Source organism: Hesperophylax consimilis, chromosome 15, assembly GCF_061612785.1.
Source record: "Hesperophylax consimilis isolate HC1 chromosome 15, BYU_Hcon_1.0, whole genome shotgun sequence".
NCBI lineage: Eukaryota > Metazoa > Arthropoda > Insecta > Trichoptera > Limnephilidae > Hesperophylax > Hesperophylax consimilis.
Genome location: NC_142850.1, coordinates 17353881 through 17375236, shown reverse-complemented (window position 1 = coordinate 17375236; position 21356 = coordinate 17353881). Strand labels below are relative to the sequence as shown.

Sequence of the window (21356 nt, the reverse complement as noted above, 5' to 3'; positions counted from 1 at the left end):
CAAAACTGAAAAAACTTTAAAAAAAAGGTAATTGTAACTTTTATTTGTTACACCTATGTAAACTTGAATCAAATGACGATACCAAACTGGAATTTACACACGCATTATGATTACAAGTTACAGGGGTAGAAAAATTCACCTCAATTGGGTGTATGTTGCAAAGGGTCATTATTATATGTACGATGGAACCCATTGGAACAAATGTGACGAACAAATGTGAAAGAACAATGTGAAAAACAATGTGAATAACAGAGAACATGAGGGAGTTAAAAAAAACATTTACATACAATATTGTACGTGACTTTTGTGGTAGTTATGACAAAAAATAGTTATATTTAGTGTCGTAAGTGTCAGAATGGTGACGACTAACAACTAATGTCCAGGGTCATGACTCCGGGAGCATCAATCGTTTGGGAAGCAGAAAAGTCTCTTGACTAGAATGATCAGTTCCAGAGAAGAATACGTACAAAATATGAGTACAATTTATATACAATACACGGTGAGGTGTGACAAAGAAACAAAAATAACAAAAGGTTTATACAAAAGAGCATAGTAGTACATGTATGGGTGAGAAATGATTAAAAGCCACAGTTGACACTTCTGTGTTTTTAGAAAAATGAGAAGGTTACCTTGCAGAGGTCGAAATGCGAGTTTTTATATGAAACTTACGCGATAGGACATGCTGTTTGTCTGCACGAGGGCCAAATCTCGTGGGACAAAGGTAGAGCCAAAAGTTAGTTAGTTATGAGTGTAGTGTCCTAGTGAAGGTGGTGTCCATTGTGTCCACACTTCCTAGTTGGACAATATCTTTCACGTGGTAGTTACCGATGTGTTTACCAGAGGCGTCCGATAGGGTATATACTACATCTGAGATTTTTCTCAGCACTTTTGCTTTAACAAAGCGAGGAGCCAGTTTTGCAGAGAAGTACAAAGCACCTTGTGAGAGTGTGTTGTTGCGTCTCCAAACTGTGTCGTTTTCCTTAAAGGTGACATGTTTCCTGCGTAGATTGTGTCTGTTTGTGTCAGCAATTATACTGCCGGGTTGAAATTGCAGCCCTTTTATGTATTTCCTGTTGAAATATGCTGCGTATTTAGTCAGGATGTTTTTGGTTTTGTTGAAAGGAGAAATATTCCTGTCTTTTAATTCCTTTTCTAAGCTTTGAGTACTTTGAGAGCAGATGTTGGCTATTATGCCTAAGGTGATGTTTTGAGGATTCATTTTGTGGAAGTTGATTTAGACTTTGTGAGAAGAAAAAGAATTGTCCGAGTGTGTGGCTGGTTGTTTTTCAAAAAAAAATACCAGGGGTTTGCTTGTGGTGGTAGGTGAAGAATTTTGTGAAATTTTTCCAAGTCCCAGTATGGAAAAAAAAAATGGCCAGCGGTTTCCTTGTGTTTTTGATGGAAAAGTCCCTGAGATTGTGTGTTTTTGAAAAATTTCCGAAAAAAATTTTCAAAGTTCCAATTATGGAAAAAAAATGGCCAGCGGTTTCCTTGTGTTTTTGATGGAAAAGTCCCTGAGATGTGCGTTTTTGAAAAATTTCCGAAAAATTTTCAAAGTTCTTGATGAGTGAAGAAAATTTTTGAAAAAAATTTCCAAGTCTTTGATTTGTGAAAACAAAACGGCCAGGGGTTTCCTTGCAATTTTAGTGGAAAAGTCCCTGAGATGTGAGTTTTGAAAAATTTCCGAAAAAAAATTCAAAGTCCTTGGTTTCGAAGAAAAAATTTTGAAAAAAATTTCTTCCGAGAAAAAAAACAAAAATTCAAAGTGCAGATTTCGAGAGAGTATTGTTTGTTTTTTCAACAATTATTGGAGGGTTTGTTTGTGATTCGTGACCAATTGTCTGAATTTAAGCAGAACCAGTGTTTGGTTATTTACTCGTAAAATTCCCTTTCACTAGACAAACGACAGGCCATTGCGGAGAAGTGCCAAACGTCGGGGACTTACGTCAATCGCGAATCTCAATTATATGTAAAGGGTAAGTCGGCTTTCAAGACTTTTCTTTCGAAAAGGATACTCTACCCACCTTTATTACATATAAAGCGGAATTATCAAATGACAGAAGGGCTTTAGTTTCCTTGGTTGTGTATTTTGCAGAACAATGCTGGCTTATGGTTCCACGAACAAGGAATTTATTTTGTATCATGTACAAGATTTGAAACTGTTGAATTGTAGATTATTGTAGCTCATTCTCTCTAATAATTGCACTTGGAAAGTAAACCATTGTGGTTTTGGATCACTATGTGATGTTTGAGATGTCCGAAAAGAAGTAAATGTTGGTTGCGCACCTTGTGATAGAATACCGGTACTTAAAATTTTGTCGAGTGACGATTCGTAAAACTTGTAATTTAACACCGAATTGTTTTAATGTGACACGGTTGTTTTAGATTTGACGCGATGGTTTGTAGAACAGCTAAGATTTATTGGAAGAAAACATTGTTATTCAAAGGTTGATACAAAACAAGGCATGAAAACAGAGTGAAGGAGTACAAGATTATTTCCAATTTGACCTCCCGATGGACGATTAATTAACCAAAGAAAACCCACGTTTTGCGTCAGTGCTAAGTCATGGATAAAACCGGAATCGAACCAGGTAATTAGTTGGCTAAGCTCAGATAAAGGGTAGGCAGATGAAACTCGTGTACTATCAGGGGTAGGCAGTTCCTTTGGTCATCAGCTCGTCCATCGGTTAGGAGGTCGGACAGGTTTACACACAATAATAACACATGGGTAGAAAGGCACAAGGTATATTAATCATCTCGAGAAATACAGGGGTGACATAGATCTTCCTACTCTCTCCTCTAAATTGACGACGACCGGATGAAGCGCAGATTCTACATGAAGTTACCAGAATTGAACACAAGAAAGGGGATAGGTTGAAAGCTTACGATTCGCCTTGAGATGTGGTACATCATGTTGACCCAGGTTTCCCGCGCTTAAAAGCAGCGGTACTGTTGGTGTGGTAATATGCACTCGGGATTTTACACGAGAACGGGACTCCATTGAGTTTAGTTCGAACCGAGATAATAAACATGATTGGAAGTTTGATGGCGATACATTTAGTTAGAAAACTGGAACGAGATCGCGTTCGTTATTGCGTAATTATGCCAGTCATGTCCGCGAGTAGATTTGCCATCGCGAGTGACCGTGTTGCTTTAACCAAGGTCGGTTCTGCACTGACGAAGCGCGCTTAGGGCCGCCCGTGTTGACCGCGAGCAGCCTGGGTGGTCCAAGTCGATCACGTATTTCGACCATCTGGCCGCGTGTGTCGCAACTAGTGAGGGGAAGTTGGGGCAACTATGTCCTATTCAACTTCATAGGGAGACTGTATTACGTAACAATATCTCCAAAATTACATCCTTTCATTTTTTGCATAGCTGCCAGGCCCACCTCATAGTTACTACTTCATAGTTACCCCACCTAAGCGTTATCACAATTGAGACTATTATTTGTAACAAACCCTGAAGAGACATCAGCTCCCCTGAGAGCTTGGTGAACGGGCTGTATTAGCCATGATGTATATTTTCCTATATCTAGCTCATCCCTTTTCTTCATTGATTCGCGCAGCTCAACATGGAAGCATATCAACAATAGTATTTAGGTGCATTTTCCGATTCCCGGACTTCTCTGCAAATATAAATCTAAGCATAAGGTCGATGCAACGTAGAAGGTAAAGCCACAACTTGGCAGTCCTACTAGATGATTCCTTTTTTTTTTTTTTTTTTTTTTTTTTATATTTACTCCACACAGGAGGCCCTGAAGAAAATAATTTCCCTCAGGGCCTATGTCATCTGAAATCCTTAATCCTGTCTTCACTTGCTTCAGTAAATGGAATCGTCTCTTTTAGATTGTCATCATTATTAACCTCTTCCATATCTTTTTCCACGTAACTAAATCTTGATACATATTTTCTATTTGTCTTAATTTCACATCAATATCTTGGTATTCTTCTCTCATTACGTGGATAAGAGACGCTGCTGTTAAAGTGTAGGCTCTGTTTGCCCGAGAATATTCATGTCCCTGGAGCATGTAGGTTACTGTTGAGGACGCGTAAACTGATTCCCATTAATTTACCACATACCTTTATTTAAATAACAAGTTACAAACAATCATACAACATAATATGACTGTTTAGCCAGACCGGGGCACGGCGGTTGGTGGATAATGAAAGCGCTTCATTGGGCAGGGGAAAATATTTATATTGATCCATCTCCTCCGAACTAAAACTGGTAAATAACAATAAAACTCTTCAACGTTAGATGAATTTGTTATAAAAATAAAGCAAATACATGAATTAATCATTATTTTCCTTAGGTTTTTGTAATTTCTCGCTGCGCCGCGAACCGCTGCGCGTTCGAGCCGCCGCGCGCCGTGCTCCTTATTAACAGCCTACGTGCCTTATTATAAATTAAACCCCATCATTATATACATTATTTTATAGTTAAAAATATTGTCTACAAGTTGTGTTGATTTATTTTAGAAAAAAGTTATGTGCAAATATATTCTGAAATACTATTTTAAAAACTGACATTTTTCCTTTACTAAGAAATTGTAGAGATTATACAGCTTTTCTCGCAAAAATGAAACAATACAATTTTTTAGAGTAACTAATAAGAAAATAAACAAAAAATAAATAATTTGATTTAATCAAACCATTAAGGAGATATTAGCGTTTCCAAAAGGCTTTGGAAAATATATTCAAGAGGGGGTGGGGAAGGAAGCACAAGGGGGAAAGTCGGGGACTTTTGTAAAAATACATTTCTAAAGGTCTTCTAACATCTGTGAAAAATTCAGCTTCCGGGGAATTAGTTCCGACATTGGGTCTTTTTTTCCCTTCATTGACTGGGTGGGCTACTAGGTACGCATAAATAAAGCACTCACTAGGAACGTATTACGTCTACTTTCGACCTGTTTCGACTAGGGTTGCCCGATGATAATTTTATAAAGGAGGGCAGATGGATCTAAAAAGGAGGATTTGCTGTAAAAAAGGAGGACATTCAAAAATAGGGCTGCCAATTTTGGAATGAAGTTCTTGGTTTTTTAACAAATAATTATAAAAATCTTCACATGTCATGTTTTTGAAGTTGTATTGAGTAAGAATTAAAGATTTAACGGACTGCACACTTAGTCTATTCCTCTCTTTGCTCTACTGAGTTATGCGTTATGTGCGCTTATGCAAAAATAAAACTCGCAGATCTTGAGGAGTTATGAGAAACATTCAATGTTTTCAACACTTTTGAATTAGACTGTCCACTGCTCGTGCAACTTCAAATCATAATATGCTTCATCTTCATCTGATTTTGATTTAAGAAATGAAATTAAGTTACAAAATTGATCGTGTAGCTTAACATCGTCAATCTCTACACCTCTGATGTTCAAGAACTCAATGCATGAAACTAAATCATCATATTCTAGGTTTTCGTTCTCTTTCAGCAATGTCATTCACTCAAAACATTTGAAATCTTCCAAGGGTTTTACCCATTCCATCAAGTAATCTTCACAAGCCTTGTAAACACTTAAATCTCCCGCCAGTCCCGCCCGATGTTTAGCAAAAAGGAGGACTTACAGTAGGTAAGGGAGGACAAAACATGTAAAAGGAGGACATGTCCTCCTTTTGGATACCATCTGGCAACCCTAGTTTCGACCGCAGGGAACTAAATATCACAAGCTACTTGAAACATATGTTCACACATTTCGATTCGGCAGGAAAATCAAACGATGGCTCATACTTGAACAACAAAAGTAGACGGGCTTTCAGCTTTCGTCGCTCAACTAAAAACTTGATCAACTCTGTTGAAAGGGTGTTCACATCTGTCGATTAGCTTTCAAGTGTCATTCAACACAGCCGTTCAACTAAAATCGCTCTGTCTGATGAGTGCTGATGAGTATATTTTGAGATCGCTTTTTTTCTATGCGTCAAAAACGGTAAACTTCTCTGGTGGACTCACTACTGTCAAAAGTGTCAACATGGTGTCTACGGTGTCAACTAACACTCGTATTTACCTTCTGCTCGCGGTGTTTGATGCTTGTTTTAATTAGGGCTCGAACGTTGATTAAAAGCATTAATAATATGTCGAAAGGACAACTTTCTCTTGCGTTAAAAGGTCGTGAATTTAACCCATGCGATAAAGTTGCACCGAGAGTGGTTTATTTAAACATCATCATCAAACATTTCTCTGTTTCTTCTTTGCTCTCATAGTTTCCTAGTAAGACGGTAATAATAAACGGTAAATATTCGGAATCGCTGGACAAGGATTATATGAAATATTTTAAAATAAAACCTTCTGATTTACCTTAATTACTATACTCCAATTCAATAAACTGAATATGAATTACCATATTGAGTCTATTCATCCGATCTCAATGGTATTCATGTTTAAGTTAAACTATGTCATATATAGTTATAATACTCTTGACAAATCATGTTACTGTACTAATCATTCGGATGAAGACAGTATTTTGTTCTCATTTATTACCTATTAATCTAAAATGTTCTTCTTCTCCTAAATATTTTGAAAGATTACGTAAATGCCAAGGTCTAGCAAATTGGGATTAAAATAGAATGGTAAGTTAGGCATTTGGACTTAGACAGAGTTCATGTCAGACTCATTAAAGAGAAGAATCTGGTTCTATTTGCTTCTATGATATCTTTGAGTGTTTGGCTCTGATTTGTGATTTGGTCTGCTATCTAGCTGCCAGACGAGAGACGCTCCCAAGCTAGGATTTCTTTCTAGATCTGAAATTAACACACTAACTCCATTCCAGTTGAAAAGCCAATTGAAATTGCACGCTCGACCCTACTTTCTTAAGTTATTGGTATTAATTACTATATGATTGTAATTTTCTGTTCACAGGTAAGCAAGGGACAGGATTGGCAGCTGCTACTCCACCAGACTTTGGACCAGCCAATCCATTGCTGTGTGTGAACCTTTAAGTTAAGTATAAGTTAATTAATTTTTTTTTTTTTTTTGCTTGTTAAAATTACAAAACCTTAGACATATTTTTGTCAAGTTTAAAGCGTCATTTCGAATTGTAATTATTGGAAAAAATAAATTCAAATTTCACATAATCACCGGTGGATTTAATAAAATTCCTCATGTATTTTATAAAATATAATTATTTTTTTAAGTTAAGTTGTTTGCTCAGTCATTACAACAAGCAATCATGGTATTGATTTATGTTGGTTTCTTTGAATTTAGTTGTACATGTATTAATTCCTTGAGCAATTTTAATTTTGTATTTTATTTTACAAATTCTACAGAATTGTTACAATCTGTTCTAGGGTACACTGAGACAAGAGTAGTCGCCGGACCTTTTGGAAACCTTTTTGCATCAGGATCGGGAAGCCCGTAGCGTTGGACCAACCACTGAACCAATCAGTAGTCCCACATAAATATAAATCATGACCATGTCATGCGCGGGAGACTGTCACATATTGGATATACATAGTTGTAGTCTTCGAAAAGGGATGTTAATTTTGGTACTAACGGATTCTTGTGGTCTGTCGCGTTGATATATTTGTCACCCACGATATAAACAGACATTGTAAATGTAGTGCAATAGGCAGAAGTACTTAATAAATTCTTTAAAAAGTTAATTGTGACAGGTTTGAATCCTGGACGATAATCTGTCACTATTGCTGATGTTAAGCGTCTTCATATGAGGGCATCTGTGTTCTAGATATTAGGCAACTTTACGCCAAAAATAGTCAAGCGTACCTCTTCTAACACAGAACTTTATTTGAAAATGTCCAAACTGCTCGAGATAATGGATCCAAAGGGCGTGATCCCTTTCGCTAAAACAACATTTGGCAAAATTAATTTTAGATACATACTTTACAACAAAGCTAAACAATGCACTTCCACTGGACCTGTCACACAGGACACAAATTACGCTAAACGTGAATAATTGGACATCAAGTGTTGGATCACCAGCAGACCAAACATCGGCATTGTTTAAAAACATGTTGCAATATTCCCTCTAAGGTGTGCAGCCGCACATCTGTTACAAATAGTCCGCACACATTACCATTACAATGTTCCCTCTAAGGTGTGCAGCCGCACATCTTTTACAAATTGTCCGCACACAGGTATTCGTTTTCCCGACACACCTTGTTGCTTCTGGAGAACTATCTCTTTTTACTGTGACTGTTTCATCGTTGTGTACCTGAGAAACAATGTACATCCTTCCAAGGCGATACATGTAACAGTGGTTACACAAATAATCGTTGTTAACTAGTACCAATGCATCAACTATTAACCCACTGTACTCCAATATGAAGGAACATTAACGGGTAAAAATACATTTTTTTTATGACGTACATATTTAAAAAATGTAATTTATTATATCGTTGATTATTTGATTTTATCTATGCATGAATGTGCATATTTGAGCAATAGCCTCTTTCTTCCTTTATCTTGCACATATAAGTTGATGGGCCGCATGCACAATGACAAAATTAGAGGAAATGTTGATTACCAACGGTATGACGTTGATTGTCTTTTAATTTTGATTGTATTATTGTATTGTAAACTACGAAGCTGATTACGGCATTTACATTAATACCTCGTCTCGTAAATACTCTTCTGTTATTCTGACTCTTGACATGGCCCAACTCAAGCGTTTGGTTCACTGATCGTACCATGTCTTCCTCGGGTGTCCTCAGCTTCTTCATCTTCATCACCATAACAAGTTTAGTAACACAACTTAAATATAACTTGTAGACAATAAGTGCTTATTATTAATTATACATGACAATTTTAAAGAACATAATAAAAATAACTGTACATAAATAAACTTTCCTTTTTTTTTATTTTTATAGTGAATACCTCACAAGAGTCCCAACTGCTCCCGTCTGGAGCCAGTGAGACTATGGCATCCCCAATTGGGGGATGTTGTGAGGCTGAAGGTAAGTGGGGAAGGGAAAGAGGAAGGTGGGGAAGTACCTGGCTATTCAGATCTAGTCACTAAACACGGCTAAAGCCATTTGGAGCAACGTTTCAATTCTGAATGGTGGTCTTACACCAGGGCGATAATGGTAGTATCTTCCACTCTGGAACGTGCCGCAAATATACTATATATTATTTTAATTAATTAATTGTGAAATAACACAAATCAATCAAATAAAATTTATTTGCGCACGCCCGGTTCGAACCCGCGACCTTCGGAATGGCAGTCCAATGCGTTACCACTGGACTATGCCGGCCGTCAAACTGTTCCACAGTGAAAATTTCAAATTAAATTAAATACTTAGCAATAATAATTGACAAAAACCTAAACTGGAAAGATCAAATCAACCTTACCGTCAACAAAGTAAGAAAATTTATTAACTTTCTATCATTGGAAAATCTAACATCGATCTACCACGCTATAGTACAATCAAATCTCAAATACGCTGTAGTCAGCTGGCTAGCGAGGAGCTGAACATAAAAAACAAATCGACTCCCTGTTGAAATTGTACAACGTCTAATTTAACTCTTTGCACGCGGCCGTATCAACTGTTGTTACGGCAAAAAGTCTATACTCACACGCGGCTGTATCAACAGTTGATACGGAAACTTTGACGGCCGATATTCCAGCGCTCTTTTGTCATAAATGTATTTCTTGCTCACTTGGACATTCGTAGAACTATCACGATGCTGACATCTACAAGAATTTCTCAAAAATAAAATTGTATTTCATAAAAAAAGATCGATAATCAAGTGAGCCTCTTCGCGCCTTTTAGTCCTTTAGTTTACATTTTTGTCAACGGATAGCGTTAGTACTAGTATGTCATTCACAACTTTTCATAACTAAAAATGATAAGTGATCATGGTGTCCCACTTGTGTCTATCACCTAAGTACACACACGCCGAGTGAATGGCGGGACCACATTCAAAAGATACGGTACGTCTTTGTATGAAATTTTATGTTTTTGTTTTTATAGACATCTAAGAGTGTTGACACACGAGGATTTGTTTTCATATTGTGGAGAATAATCTGTTCTGTCTATATAGTCCAATAAATCATGCCAGAATGCTATAATTTGACATTTAATTGCGTGCATAGGTATTTGAAAATATGTACCACGTACGGGTATAGATAAAACGGTGCAAATTAACGCGTTCAAAAGGTTAAAAAGTAATATTGAACAACCAAGAGATCATCCAACACACCTAATTTTTAAAGTATTATAATTTAATTATCTTGTCCGAAAACCTAATAATTCATATAATAAAAGAAAACAAAACCACAGCTTTTTAACGGAAAGTCCTACTCGTCAAAAATATACATTTCCAACACAAAAATGTAACACCACTTTTGCACAACATCATTACCTATATCTAGGTAAAAATACTTCAACAGTCTACCTGAAAATATCAGAGCAGTCAAAAATGATAAACACCTACTAAAAGCAATTAGAGAGAAATTCAATTTAAAAAAACCAAAATGATGAAACTATCTAAATTAATATAATTTTTAATTTGTTTATTTACATAAAGTTTTTTAATTATCTCATTTCCTTAAATCATAATTAATTACAAACACTAATTATTCTTCATCTTGATGCTCAGCACTCTATTAAACACAAGCACCTTCGAAAAGAGAAATATTAAAAAAACCAAAAGCTGTGAAAACTAATTTTACAAATTATTTTAGTTAACATGAATTATTATTCTCTGTAAACTAATTAATTATTTAATAATTAAATATTTGTTACAGATACATATAAATATATAACATATATACACTTATTTTTAATATTGTTTTTTTGAAGTGTTTTGGGTAAAGTAGGTTTCGACTGTCCTAACTATAGATAAAAGAAATAAGGGAGATGGACCATGAACCGTTGCCAGTTATAAACTGCGCCCAGAAAAGTGTCGCCAACATCGTTCACCTATAGTACTTTTAGTCGCTCAGCAGAGCCCCGTCTTTCCTTCTGCCTACACACCAAATGCATAGCGTATCGGCTCCACTGCTTTTATTGATTATGCCATAGTTTATTTCTTTTATCTGTGTTCGATAGAGTGTGTTATGAAAAACATTTATTAACCCTTCGCGAAGGGTGGGCTGGGATTAGTCTCCAAATATAACACCCCTAATTTTCTTTTTGGCTCCAACCCTCCCATGGCTAAGTGTCTGGAGCTGGTACAGCCAGCAGCCATCGCTTCTTGAACACTTCTGCAGGACTGTCCGATGAGCCTGCTACTAGTTCCCGCAGCTAAAGACTCGGCCAGGTAGAGATATGATCTGAAGTGGTTGCACCCATCATCGGTACAGCCGGTTTGGGAGGTGCCTTTGTTCGGATAGAAGTCGTTGTGACCACCCCGTTGGGAGATTCCAAGTGGTGAGGTGTGAATAACTTCCACGTAATCCGCATCTTCTTCCTTTATTGTGTTATTGCCGAACCACGGGGCTGCAGGGTCCAATGCTGAAATTATTTAATATTTACGTTTTTTATATACTTTTAAAATATTGTTTTGTAAAAGAGTAAGCTGCTTTAACAGGTCAATAAGGAAGTCCAGTCAATTTTTTTTTTTTTTTTTAATTCACATTCTAACTTAATAAGTACCAGATTTTTTTTACTGTTTTCATAGTTAATTTAAATTTTAACGGCCAAAGTTCTGGAAGAACTCGCCGAAATCTTTTCAGTTTTATTTAACGATTTAAGTGTAATTATATAGAGTAAAATTTATATATTTAGAATTAGCATTTGTATATGACATAATATATTGTTTGTTTGTTACATGAATATGGGTAGTTACCCAGATAATAAGGAAGTTTTAAACATGAAAAAATCCTTGGCATAAGGAATTTTAAAATATGAACAATAGGACTTATGGAAGTTATGTACCTACCTACCATAGATATCCCAATTGTCTATGCTTTGAATGTACCCATGACATTATACCCAGGATACCCATAGAATATACCCATGATAAGGAAATTTTGAATATGATTATTCCTTGGTGAGAAAGTTTTGAATATGAATTTACCCATGATAAGGAAATTTTTAAAATGATTATACCAGTGGTGAGAAAGTTTTGAATATGAATATACCCATGATAAGGAAATTTTTAAAATGATTATACCGGTGGTGAGAAATTTTTGAATATGAATATGAACATACCCATGACGAAGGGAAGCTTTTGGTCCATCCCCCTTGCGACAAAGCCCGCCAACTGCCCTCCCATACTAAATCCCACGAGGCGCAGATCACTGTGCTTGACCCCCTGGTCCTCGAGCCAATTTATGAATTTGACAACCTCCGTGGCGGTTGAGGGGATGTTTTCGAAAGCATCCTTGTAAGTCTCCTTCGCCCCGATGCCCCAATCGACACTTATAACATTTACATCCATTGTATCGAAGATTGCTGGACCGAAGAAAAATATTAAAAACATGTAGGAACCATAAGAACAATTTATAAAACCACATTTTAACATTTTTTTTTTTTTTTTTTTTTTTAATTTTTTTTTTTTTTTTTTTTCGGAATAACTTTATTGAGTAAAACCTCAAATTGTAATATTTAAATATTGAAGACAATATTAGTGATTTCTAAACGAAAATCTGAAACAGAAAAATCAGAAAAGGAAACGGTCACATCTGGGACTCGAACCCAGGACCCTTGTCTTTCCGGGACAGTGCTCTACCGACTGAGCTAATGGGACCCTATTCCCCTCGGTCACTTTTAACTGTATCATACTTCGAATAAGAACCACTAACATTGTCTTCATTTTTTCACCGCACATTTTTACTGGCAACTATCTTTATGTATGATCGCAAGATTCAACCCGAACTAAATGCAATCCAGACAGCGTCTTTTTAGATAAACCTATCTTATTTTTTTTATTTTTAATGTGCGACATCTGTTGACTTTTCTGCAAGTCTAGAATAAATATTTATTTTTCGGAATAACTTTATTGAGTTAAACCTCAAATTGTAATATTTAAATATTGAAGACAATATTAGTGATTTCTAAACGAAAATCTGAAACAGAAAAATCAGAAAAGGAAACGGTCACATCTGGGACTCGAACCCAGGACCCTTGTCTTTCCGGGACAGTGCTCTACCGACTGAGCTAATGGGACCCTATTCCCCTCGGTCATATCATACTTCGAATACAATTTGAGGTTTTACTCAATAAAGTTATTCCGAAAAATAAATATTTATTCTAGACTTGCAGAAAAGTCAACAGATGTCGCACATTAAAAATAAAAAAATAAGATAGGTTTATCTAAAAAGACGCTGTCTGGATTGCATTTAGTTCGGGTTGAATCTTGCGATCATACATAAAGATAGTTGCCAATAAAAATGTGCGGTGAAAAAATGAAGACAATGTTAGTGGTTCTTATTCGAAGTATGATACAGTTAAAAGTGACCGAGGGGAATAGGGTCCCATTAGCTCAGTCGGTAGAGCACTGTCCCGGAAAGACAAGGGTCCTGGGTTCGAGTCCCAGATGTGACCGTTTCCTTTTCTGATTTTTCTGTTTCAGATTTTCGTTTAGAAATCACTAATATTGTCTTCAATATTCACATTTTAACAGTTTTAACTTATGTAAGTTTCATAATTTGATTTTACACAAAAGAATGCCTACATTCATGGTTCATAGGTAAGTAACATTTGGAATGTTGGATGGTTTCCTGAAATTTCAGTTCATTTTTTCGTATTTGCCAAAATACGAGTCGCTAGTGAGATTAACAATTACGTAAGTACAAGTTCAGACCCGGGAAAAATCATGGGATATTATAATTGAAGTATTTGTGAAGCTGAAAGTATTTTTAAAATATTTTCTTCGGTATTTGAAATTTACCCTACAAATGAACACTGTTAGTAAACTTTAAAATCATTAGAAACTAACTAACTAACCATCACGCCGTTTCACCGCAGGGGTAGGCAGAGAGGGCGGACCGCCAAACATTTCGGCACACACTTCTTGCCTCATTCATATTCATACATCGTCTCATACATACTCTTCTATTATTCTGGCCCTTGACTTGGCCCAACTCAAGTATTCATATTAAAATATATTTCATACTAAAAATCACCAGTAAATCATAAAATTTAAACAAGAGAAATACATATTTCAAATACTTTAAATTAATCAAATATAAAAACGTAAATGTTTGTTTGTTAAAAATCCTAAATTTCCAAAAGTTCTTCTTCGATAGCTTTGAAATTTTGAAACAACTTTGCATTCGAATACGCGTGTGCTTTTATATACCTATATTTATTCATCTATAAGGACGGGTTGTTTCGGAGAATTTGAACAATTCATCAAATTTCAACGTTCATTGACTGGTTCTGTGAATGTCCTATACAAGTTCTGTTATTATATTAGTATAGGCTAGTTGCTTGACAGAACTGAAATAAAAACAAAACTTGAAAAAATCATTCACAGAACTTGAAAATTAACTTTGAAATTTGAAGAATTGTTCAAATTCTACGAAACAACCCGTCCTAAGATGTCACCTGTGATGTTTTATTTGAAAAACAGCGCCATCTGTTGGTCGTAAAAGCAAAACGCGCTATTATTTCTCTGAAGTTAGTGTGTTTGTTAATAATAATTATTTATTTATTTATTTATTTAAACGCCCATAGGGCTTTTACAGATAATAATGTACATCTTTATTTATTTATATTTTTTTTAAATTATACAGATCTTATATCTTATATGATAAATATATGTTATACAAAATAATATAAAAAAATATCCGAGTTGACAAAATATAGGTACAAATAATTGAGATTAAAAATAGAGAATCTGCCAAAATCCTCCAAATCAATGGTAATGATTATAGGAAAGTATAAAAATAGTTTGCAGAGTAGTAGAAATAGTTCGCACATACCCCGTTTAATGTTTGTCAAGTTTATATTTGACATACAGATTTAATAATAATGTGTTTATAGGCTGATAGACATTCAGTACCGTTTGTGTTCACGCAATATTTATTCCCTGCACTGTGTAGTCGGTTCATTACTGAATTTATTTCTGCTTTGGTACCTGCAATGTTACAATGGTAAGGTACCTTCTGACGAACCGTTCTACTAGGCACATGAAAGTCGATCAACCTAAGGAGTTCAGGGGAGTCAAACATGTTATTAACAATTTTATAAAGAAAAAATAGATCGGAACATATTCTTCTTTCTTTTAATGTGGCAAGACCCATGACTTTCAACAGTGAGGTGTAGTTAATGTTTTCAATAGGAATACCTAATCTATAATTTATGTTTCGTAAAAATTTATGTTGGATTCGCTCGATAGATTTTTCATGAATATTGTAAAATGGATTCCAAATGGTTGAGTTGAATTCTAAATGGCTTCTGACAATGGATGAATACAATATTTTTAAAGTTTTTAAATTTTTGAAATCTTTTGAAGTTCTTAATATGAAACCCAACATTTGCATCGCTTTAGTAGTTATGTTGTTAATGTGGGAGATAAATGTTAATTTGGTATCAAATATTATCCCCAGGTCTTTTATTTCGGGTACAGATACTAAGACTTCATTATTCATACAGTATGTGAAAATCAATGGGTTTTTCTTCCTATAAAATTTCATGACTTGACACTTTTTTACATTAAGGGTTAATTTATTTAGGATACACCAATCAGAAAAGCTAATGAGATTTGATTGTAATAATAAGCAGTCATTAATATTGTCAATAATTCGGTAAATTTTCATATCATCTGCGAACATCAAAATAAAGACTCGTTTAAATACATTTGTAACGTCATTTATAAATATGTTGAAAAGAATAGGTCCTAAATGTGACAATAATATTAGGTTACCTACCCTTTCTTACGATTTTGTTGAAGTCGTCATCTGCATCACCATCCAATCCATGAATCAAGATGGCAACTAGTTTGTTCATCATAAAATTAGAGTGCATTAAACTCGATCCAACAGTTAAAACTTCTGGCAATTTCTGATTTCGTCTGAAATTCATTAAAAATTTTAATTGATTAGTTCAGTACCCTGGATAACAGAAACAAATGGAGATATGGCATGGAAGCGTACCGACTGTCTCCGAAATAGACCGAACCTTACAAACTATCAAATAAATCTTATGTGTATCGTGTTTAGGTAGAAACAAAGGCGGGCGCCGCTATGCGATTTACCGTAGCACTGGTGTGCGCGGTTTTATACTAATGTCGGATTCACACGAGGACAGGACAATACTGTCGTGTCCCAGCTCCTGATCATTGTCCTTGTGTGAACAGTAGTTTGGAGGACAAGACAACGAACCAAAACGTTTTCCCAAAGATAGATGGGCAAGCAAAATTTTAAATTCGGGATTCGGGCTTGGGTACTGCCGCCCCGGGAACCATTGATTGGATAACCAACACCTCTGCCATAAGTCACCCCAAGTGGTGACCTAGCAGTGGTGCCGCTGTTCCTCGGGTGAGGTGTGTTCAAGATGCGCCTGCCCAACAGCTGCGTAGCGTGCCAGATCGGGAGAGGCCGGCTTAGGAGACCATTTGACTTCTCCAACTGCTCTCTTTTGACCCATCGCCTTTCGCCGCAGCGGGAGGGATAGATTCATATGTCCATTACTCCTAAACACATTGATCTTAAGATTCATACCCACCCCTCATACCTTTTTCATTACCCGAACTTCCTCTCCCTCCTTTCCTTAAAAAAAACTATCACACAGCATCCCCAAAGATGACATAGGTCCTGAGGAAAATTATTTTCCTCAGATAAGAATGGTTCATGGCCCATTTCACTTGTTTCTAATGTTCATAATTGGGAGATTCACAAAATATTGCATTACACAAAAGTGGGCTACACCTACTTCAAATAGTGATAAGTCATAGGTACCTACCGTGAATAAAAATCAAATACGACATCAAGAGATGCGTTGTATGTGTAGAATTCCCCGACGACTTCCGTAGCTGAAATTTCAATGATATTATTAATTAATTAAGACAACTCAAGTCTGTCCGAAGAAACCTTCCTACAGGCAACGAAACTACTTATCAATTCTTACGTAGTCTCACGTATCGATTATTGCAACGGCATTTATGCCAGCCTTCCAAAATATCAAATTGACAAACTTCAATCAGTGTTTAATGCAGCAGCACGGCTCATAACCGGGGTTTCAGAACACCTTCGTAACCTTCACTGGCTCAAGTGCCCTGAAAGAATCCAGTACCGTAAATGGGTCATAATGATAGTTTAAATAAGTAAATAGTATCTATTAAAAGGAAACAATCAGCAGCTAGAGTACCTAATACAGGATGTATCATTATAATTATTTATGACCTCTTCTCATTTACAAAAAAAAAACAGTCAACACTTAAAGTATACGAATTACACTAGTAAAATGAGTTATGCAGTTGTGTGTAACTCTCCGGCGAGCTAGTTGCGTCACACCCTTAAGCCACGTTTACACCGAAGTTGACAACTAAAAGTTGACAAAACATTGTTTTCAACTTTTAGTTTTTGAAAACTAAAAGTTGCTCTTCTCAGATTTAGAACAACAAATGGAAAACTTGTTGCCGAAGAATTGGCGCGAAAGGCAGTAGTGTCAAAAATGGCATTATCTCCGAGAAGATGACGTCGATCCGTTGAGTGGTGAGCTGAGGTGCGACGGCGCACAGTGGGCTGAAAATCGGCTTTCATAGACATAGAAACTTGAATTTTCAAGGGTATTTTTTTTGGCTAGAAATGGATTTTGCTGATCATTACTATGCTACAAAATGTCGTACGAAGCAATTGCGTGTACAAATGAAGGAGTTATAATTTTTTAAGAAAAATTTGTATGGCGCTGACATTAAAAATGAGGCTATCTCTGGAATCATAAGGTTGGCCGTTCTATCTTTACACACAGATAATACTACTATTTATTTGTATTTTTTTGACATACTTCATATTGTGGCGCAAGGTGCGATTTATTTTTTAAAAATCCTAAAGTTGAAAAAAAATCTTTTATTTTGTTAATGAATCATTTTAATGCTTAAATGCTTTACATATGAGTATGCTTTGTCTAGTTTACAATATTTTATTTACACTGCAAGCCAAAACACTGTGCACAGTGGGCTGAAAATCGCCTTTCATAGACATAGAGACTTGTATTTTCAAGTGTATTTTTTTTGGCTAGAAATGGATTCTGCTGATCATTAATATGCTATAAAATTTTGTATGAAGGAATTGCGTGTACAAATGAAGGAGTCATCATTTTTTTAAGAAAAATTTGTATGGAGCTGACATTAAAAATGAGACTATCTCTGGAATCATAAGGTTGACCATTATATCCTTACACACAAATATACTACTATTTATTTGTATTTTTTTGACATACTTTGTATTGTGGCGAAACTTGTGATTTTTTTTTTAAAAACCCTCAAAGTTGAAAAAAAAACTTTTTTATGTTGAAGATTCATTTTAATGCTTAAATGCTTTACATATGAGTATGCTTTGTCTAGTTTACAATATTTTATTTACACTGCAAGCCTAAAAGCATTTAAGCATTAAAATGAATCATCAACAATAAAAAGGGTTTTTTCAACTTTGAGGATTTTTAAAAAAATAATCGCACCTTGCGCCACAATATGAAGTATGTCAAAAAAATACAAATAAATAGTAGTATTATCTGTGTGTAAAGATAGAACGGCCAACCTTATGATTCCAGAGAAAGCCTCATTTTTAATGTCAGCGCCATACAAATTTTTCTTAAAAAAATTATAACTCCTTCATTTGTACACGCAATTTCTTCGTACGACATTTTATAGCATAGTAATGATCAGCAGAATCCATTTCTAGCAAAAAAAAATACCCTTGAAAATTCAAGTCTCTATGTCTATGAAAGCCGATTTTCAGCCCACTGTGCGACGGGAGTGTCAAAAACTTTCTGAGAATGACCAGTAGTGACTTTGAGTATTTGATTTCAATGATCGGATATAAAATCAAGAAACGTGACACAAACTACAGGAAAGCAGTAGGTACCTGTCCAAGAAAAGCTAGCAGTTACATTACGTTTTTTGGCTACTGGTGATTCGTACACAAGTCTCGGTTATTTGTTTAAAATCTCAAAATCAACCATTTCACTATTTGTTATTGAAGTTTGAGTGGAGGGGGAACAGTTCTCCACTAGTTTCCTACAAGTTGCTAGCGCAAAGCGCGCAGCAACAAATCTTTCACTTTTAGTTGTCAACTTTCTTTGATCTTTACCGACACTCCGCGGGAAACCAATTAGTAGAAGACAGAAAAAGATACTGTATTTTGTAGAAAAAGCAACAAATTGCCGCAACTTGTGGAAAACTTAGTGGAAGACTTTGGTGTAAACGTAGCTTAAAGCAAGGTATTATCACTCCAATTTTTAAAGGCGGAAAAAAAGTGAAATTACTAATTTGTGTTCTAAGTGCACTCTCAAAAATTGTTGAAGGACTACTAAGAGATCAACTGACTACTTACCTTGACTCTTGTAAAATATTATCAGCAAACCAGTTTGGTTTTCGCAAAAAATTATCAACCTCAGGTGCCATCGCCAATGTTACAGACTTCATAATAAGTAATATAGACAGAGGAAATAAATGTTTAGCAATTTTCCTAGATCTTGCAAAGGCGTTTGACACTGTGACTCATAAAATACTTTTAGATAAACTTAAGAGGATAGGATTATCAGACTCAGTCATGCAATTATTATGTAGTTATCTAACAGATCGAACGCAATGCGTTAAAATAAACAGTACCTATAGTCGTCCTCAAAAAACGGTCTGTGGCGTCCAACAAGGTAGCATCTTAGGACCCTTATTATTCTTAATATATATTAATGATTTATGCAAACCTACAAATTTGTGGATAAACCACAACTTTTGCCGATGATACTGTTTTGCTATTTTACGCTAAATCTTGGGATGGAATCTGTAAAACGGCAGAAAATGGCCTTAGTACTGTTAAAAATTGGCTTGACGCTCACATATTAACCCTGAATACAGACAAAACAAAAATTTTAACATTTCGAATATCAAATAAACTCTTACCGTCTCAACAAACTGCACAGCATGCAACCCCGTAATAACCCCATGTACTTGTCCTTCTATAAGTAGAGTTGATACTGTTAAATATCTTGGTATTCAAATAGACGATCTTCTTAAATGGAATGAACGACAAAACTGAGGAAACGGTTCCATGATAACTCAACACAGTGACAATTCAACACACCTTTAAAAAGTGATATAAAGTCAACAGAAATTCTTGCGTTGGGCCATGTTAAGAGTCGAGATAACAGAAGATATTGTATGAGACGATGTACGAGTATGAATGTGAATGAAGCAAATTGTATGTGCCAAGATAGAAACTACCGAGAAACGTTGTTATTTGGTTATTTGGTATATAAATATACTAAAACCTAATAATAAAAAAATAAAAATTTCCCTAAAACATTTATAAAATAACTTTTTTTAATGTAATTTGGCTAACCACAAATGAATGCAATACCCATTATGCCTCTACCAAGGCTTTATGTAACTTTTAGAAGTAAGTTCACACAGGTAAATTACATAATTATTTTGCATACGTTGATTTTTAATTGAGCGTAGGTGTATTGATTAAAAAAAACTATTTTTTTTATAGTTGACCCCAACAGTATCTGAATCACTTTAAATTTATGTTATTTTAATATGTGATGGTAATTTAGAAAATATCTTTTAAAAACGTCAATAGAAAATGTACACTTTTGGAACTTATGTACCTATTTTGTTTATTTCCCAACTTCCATCACGACAGCATACATGACAAAACTTTGCTCACTTAACCTCCAAAATACTTCTTTGTTTGCTCGTGAAAACATTTATTACAGGAACTTTCAAATTACATATTATTATGTTTAATATAACATAAATTACTTTTAATATTTACTCACCGAAAGCTACGAAAAGGCAACTAAACACGTAAAATTGAAACACCTCCATGTTGAATCGATTTGATACACTGAATGAAGAAATGTTTTTGTTTGTTACAAAAATGTTTATCTTGAGAGTCAATATTATCGTTGTTGAATAAAGATAAGACATTTACAAAACTGTCTTTATATGTCAATAGGTCAGGTGGAAGTTTATTGTTTTGAATATTGGTAATCATTTGAAAATTGTACAATTTTACACTGAATTTTCTTCACTGAAATATTGCACTTTGTTGCTCGCTGTGCAAAACTTATGAAAAAATACAGTGTGTGGCAAGCCTACGCACGACGGAAGTGAAACTTTTAGTATTCTTCTCTCTCTCTTTTAATTTCATTCTCTCTTTTTTTCTGTCTATTGACATATTTATAAGTAGCATGTGATAAAAAAAATTAAAAGTTATAAAAATATGGGATTCGAACCCGGGTCCTGCATAACGAGTGTCGAATGCTCTGCCTCTAGACCGCGAGGAG

General features: G+C 35.3%; 1 protein-coding gene across 1 annotated transcript; it reads right to left on the bottom strand.

Annotated features, from left to right (window-relative positions):
* Positions 1–10689: 10689 nt before the first annotated feature.
* On the bottom strand, positions 10690–20965 carry LOC149417396 (pancreatic lipase-related protein 2-like). The gene is made up of 5 exons (XM_089640005.1): positions 20847–20965; positions 16806–16875; positions 15773–15915; positions 12108–12350; positions 10690–11408 (listed from the first exon to the last, which is right to left on the bottom strand). Exons 1-5 carry the CDS (start codon positions 20893–20895, stop codon positions 11026–11028), a joined length of 888 nt encoding a protein of 295 aa, XP_089496131.1. The 5' UTR covers positions 20896–20965; the 3' UTR covers positions 10690–11025.
* Positions 20966–21356: the final 391 nt, after the last annotated feature.

Coding starts and splice junctions, on each gene's coding strand:
- LOC149417396 (XM_089640005.1), bottom strand. CDS start 20,895: ATGGAGGTGTTTCAATTTTACGTGTTTAGTTGCCTTTTCGTAGCTTTC. Junction 15,916..16,805: donor GTATTTGATTTTTATTCACG/GTAGGTACCTAT, acceptor AATGAATTTCAG/ACGAAATCAGAAATTGCCAG. Junction 12,351..15,772: donor CAACAAAATCGTAAGAAAGG/GTAGGTAACCTA, acceptor TCTTCGGTCCAG/CAATCTTCGATACAATGGAT.